At 40.2% G+C, this 4,673-nt stretch overlaps 1 protein-coding gene across 1 annotated transcript; it reads left to right on the top strand.

The window, feature by feature from the left end:
• LOC109839704 (protein FAR1-RELATED SEQUENCE 5-like) lies at nucleotides 1,387-4,354 on the top strand. The gene is made up of 2 exons (XM_020408216.1): nucleotides 1,387-1,712; nucleotides 1,809-4,354. The coding sequence occupies exons 1-2, from the start codon at nucleotides 1,653-1,655 to the stop codon at nucleotides 4,068-4,070; spliced, it is 2,322 nt and encodes a 773-aa protein (XP_020263805.1). The 5' UTR covers nucleotides 1,387-1,652; the 3' UTR covers nucleotides 4,071-4,354.

Below are 4,673 nucleotides of genomic sequence, written 5' to 3'. Positions count from 1 at the left end.
ACAACCTCTCCCTAGGCTTTACAACCGACGCCACTCCTCTTGGAATCAACCACGTCTCTCACCAACCACTCCTCTCAGTGTACTTGTGTATTACAATGTGATCTCAACAACAAAGATCAAATTACAAATATGTTTGTTCTCTAACAAGATGAGAACTCAATTAAGCTCACACTCAATGTATCACTCACCACAACCCAATTATATAATGTATGAAATGCCAAAAGCTCAATAGGTGGTGTGTGTAATCAATGAGCAATAACAAAACTAAACTCAATATAAAATCTAGCTTAATGAAAAGATTAAATCCTATATGTATATTTTTGTGGTTTATATATATAAATATATATATAGGTAGTATATAAATAGCACTATATATATATATATATAACGTATATAATATATTATACTATATATATATATAGTATATATATATAGTAGATTATATATATAATAATTATATATTAAAGGGTCATGTGAAATGCTGCGGTGACTCCGTAGGCTGTCATCTGAGGATGCGCGATCTGGGCCGTTTATTCAAAACCCCTCAGAGAGATCTGAGCCCTTCGTTGAAAATCCCATCCCCCCAAAATCCCTACCCCTCTCTCATCTCTCCCGCCCAGATCGCGCCATCACCTCCCGCCTCCTCCTCTCCAGCGCCCGAAATCGCCGCCGGAGCTCGCCGCCCCCGATCAGCGTCGCCGCCGGCTCAAGATCGCGCATTCGGTCGCCATCACCGACCTCCTCCCCCTCACCACCGCCCGAAAGCGCCGGCGCCCAAGCTCGGCCTGTGTCTCGACGTCCCCGATCAGCGTCGCCGCCGTCCCCTTGCCCTAGCCATCACCTCCCCTCCTCCTCTCCAGCGCCCGAGATCACCGCAGCTGAGCGTCGCCGCCGGGTCATCGCCGTCTACTCGTCCTCGCCATCGAGCTCACCCCTCGTCATCAGCCACGCCTCCGACGGCATTCGAGCTCAGCCCTCAGGTTCATCGCCGCCTCCGGAGATCGATCAAGCCCTCGACGTCATCCTCGCCATCACCTCCCCCCTCCTCTCCACCTCACGAAATCGCCGCAGCCTGCGCTTGCCGTCCCCGCTCAGTGTTGCCGCCGGCTCATCGCACTTCGCCGCTGTCGAGCTCGCCTCCACCGAGGTAAGGCATCAGGTCTAAATTAACGTGTTAGTTCTAACTGAAATGCATGTTAGCTAGCTCTAAATTAACGTGTTAGTTTTAACTGAAATGCATGTTAATGCTACCGGGATGCATGTTAGCTCTAATGGAGATGATGTTAGTTCTATTACGAGGCATGTTAGTTCTAGTTGGCGTTCCTGTTAGATCTAGTGGATTTCATGATGGTTCTATCTTCCCTCATGCATATTCCTTGGATCTATCTTCTTCCTTTTAATTTCAGCTCATACATTACTTGGTTTGCAGCACTCACTCTATGGCTACGAGCCGGATAATTTAGAGCTATTTTTGCCATGTATTGTTAAATTGGATATAAACTTTAAATTTGGTTTAAACTATCGTTTAGAAATTGTTTAGTGAAATTGAAAGATCAACTTGATGACGTTTTTTGAGCGATTTTGAACTTCTTATATGTGATAATTTGATAGCTTGTATAGACACTCCACCAATTCTCTCACGTGAGGCAACAATGGAAGAAGATAAAAGCCAGGACCATGATCTACTATCTACAACATGGCTTCCCCCTCAGGTGATAATATCTTATTGTTTATAGTGTACTACTAACTAATGACATATACCAAAATAGTTGTCTTTTAGCATGAGTTTTGTTTCTCTATTTTTATAGGCATCCGAGCATGAGGAGAATGGTGATGAGCTTATGGGCGTTGAAAATGGTGAAGATAATTTAAACAGCGTTGATCCATATATCGGAATGGAGTTCTCTACTCATGAGGAAGCTTATAATTTCTACAATGCATACGCCAGACTTAAGGGATTTGGTGTTCGCAAGGGTCACACAGCTTGGTCGAGAAAGAAAGATGCAATCCTATCTAGAATATTTGTATGTGACAAAGAAGGCTTTAAATCTTTAAAAGATAAAAGAGAAGATGGTCGGAATGTAATTCGAAAGTTCGATACAAGATGTGGATGCAACGCAAGGATGGTTATTGGACTTGATAGAAGCACTGAAAAATGGGTGGTCCGAAAGTTAAACAGTAAGCATAATGGTCATCCATTAACCACCCCAACTCGGGTAAAGAAGCACTACTCACATCGGACACTTCATCGAGCTCAATCGACAAAAAGGTTGATAGATACTCTTGACAATCAAGGTTTACGGCCTTCTGCCATTTGTAAGGTTGTAGACGTTGCTCATGGCAATGAACAAGGCTCTCTCACTCAACAAGAATGCCAAGCACAACTTAGACTTAAACGAAGAAACAACGTCGGCCATGAGTGCGTGAACATAGTTCGTCAATTTCAAGAGAAAAAGGTATCTGATCCTCAATTTTACTTCGCACTTGATTTAGAAAATGATGGGACGATGAGAAGTGTTTTTTGGATGGATGGTAGGTCGAGGACTTCTTACTTGCAATTTGGAGATGTTGTTTGCTTTGATGTTACATATAGAACGAACAATTTAAAATTGCCGTTTGCACCATTTACGGGCGTTAACCATCATCGACAGTCTACTCTATTTGGGTGTGCGTTACTGGCCGATGAAACGGAGGAGACGTTTATATGGTTATTTAGCCAATGGTTAAAATGTATGTCGGGTATAGCACCAGTAACAATCATCACTGATCAAGATAAAGCTATGTGTGGTGCTATTCACAAAGTTTTTCCTAAAACTCGCCATCGCTTTTGTTCTTGGCACCTTCGTAGGAATGCCTTACAAAATCTTCAATCAATGCATAATGATTATGGTGAGGATGTTGGTGTAAAGTATAACAAATGGTATTGGAGTAAATCGGAAGAAAAATTTGAAAAGCGTTGGGAAGAAATGAGGGACAAATATGGTGCAGATAAAAGGAGTTGGTTAGTAAATTTATACAATCATCGAGATCATTGGGCTCCAGTGTATCTTAAAGACACTTTTACTGCAGGAATGACATCTACTCAGCGGAGTGAGGGAATTAATGCTTTTTTTGATCATTTTGTGAATGTAAATACCGAGTTACATGATTTTGTTAAGCAGTATGATAATGCTGTCAGAGCTCGCCGAGCCGCTGAACTTGAGCAAGATTTTAAGTCCACAAACTCAGTTCCTACATTGATAATTGAACATCCCATTGAAAAACAAGCTCGGGAGAATTATACGAAGAATCTGTTTACTATCTTTCAGAAAGAACTCAAGGATAGTTACTCCATGCTTCATGAAAAGTTGTCGAAGGACGGCGCAAGTGCTACTTATGCCGTTTGGAATATAGATAGCGAGGCTGAAAGCAAGAAGATAGTAAAGCATCATGTTGTTTTCGATACATCCAAAGAAAAAAGAATTAAGTGCTCTTGTGCGAGATTTGAGATGGAAGGTATATTATGCAAACATAGCTTGCACATTTTAGTAAAGAAGCAAGTATTAGAAATTCCATCAAGATATATCATGCAACGATGGACAATTAAAGCAAGACATGTTGGTTGCGGAGTTGTTAGAAATTGCATTACAAATAGTGAAGACCAACTATCTATCATTAAACATTGGGCCCTTAGGAGTAGATGTAACAAGGCACTAGAAGATACATTGACTTCAAGTACACTTCATGATAAGTTTAGTGCTTTTTTAGACTCATTTTTTGAAGAAGTTGAGAATTCCAAGATTGAGAAGGAACATAACGACAATGGAAATGAGAGCAATGCCAGCAATAAGATGCCTACTTCATCCATACCCATCTCTATAGAGGAAGCAACTCAAATCACTATTCGTGATCCAGATAAGCCTGTTGCCACGAAGGGACGACCAGCACATGCTACTAGAATTAAGTCGGGAGTGGAGATAGCACAAGAAAAGAGTATAAAAAAACAAAGATTTTGTGGGTTTTGTAAGGGAAAAGGACATTATATAACGAGTTGTCCTTTAGCTAAGGTATTATACTTAATCTTGATTTAATATTTTTTCAATGTCTTTGCATTTGTCATGATAAAGTTGCAATTTTTTTTGTAGAACAAAAATGTTGCTCGTGGAGGTCGAGAAAGTTAACGGCATCGCCAAAACAAAGTTTACGGAGGGCCAAAACAAAGCATGTGTTTCGGTTGAATGTTCACAATTTGATTTATTCACTTTTCCCTTAAGATTTATGTATGTATGGATGATAATGTGGTTGTATGGATTAATCATGTATGGATGATAATTTGAATTAATTTTTTCCCCCAGAACAATGAGGAACAAAACAGTATTAAGTGGGTACAAAACGAGCAATTAGTGGGTACTAAACTTGAATAAGTGGGTACAAAAATAAAATCATGGCATTATTAGGTACAAAGCTTGATTAAGTGGGTACAAAGCTTGATTAAGTGGGTACAATATTTGAATCCAGAGCAAAGAGGTATAAAAGGGTGCCTAAGTAGGTACAAAACGTGTATAAATGGGTACAAAACTTGAATAAGTGGGTACAAAATTTGCAGCAGAATAATGAGGTACAAAACATGGTTAAGTGGGTACAAAACTTGAATAAATGGGTACCAAACTTGATTAAGTGGGTACAAAACTTGA

This window comes from Asparagus officinalis, chromosome 4, assembly GCF_001876935.1.
Source record: "Asparagus officinalis chromosome 4, Aspof.V1, whole genome shotgun sequence".
Taxonomy (NCBI): Eukaryota; Viridiplantae; Streptophyta; class Magnoliopsida; order Asparagales; family Asparagaceae; genus Asparagus; species Asparagus officinalis.
Note: the sequence above shows the minus strand (reverse complement) of the source record. Positions and strands in the feature narration are given on the sequence as shown.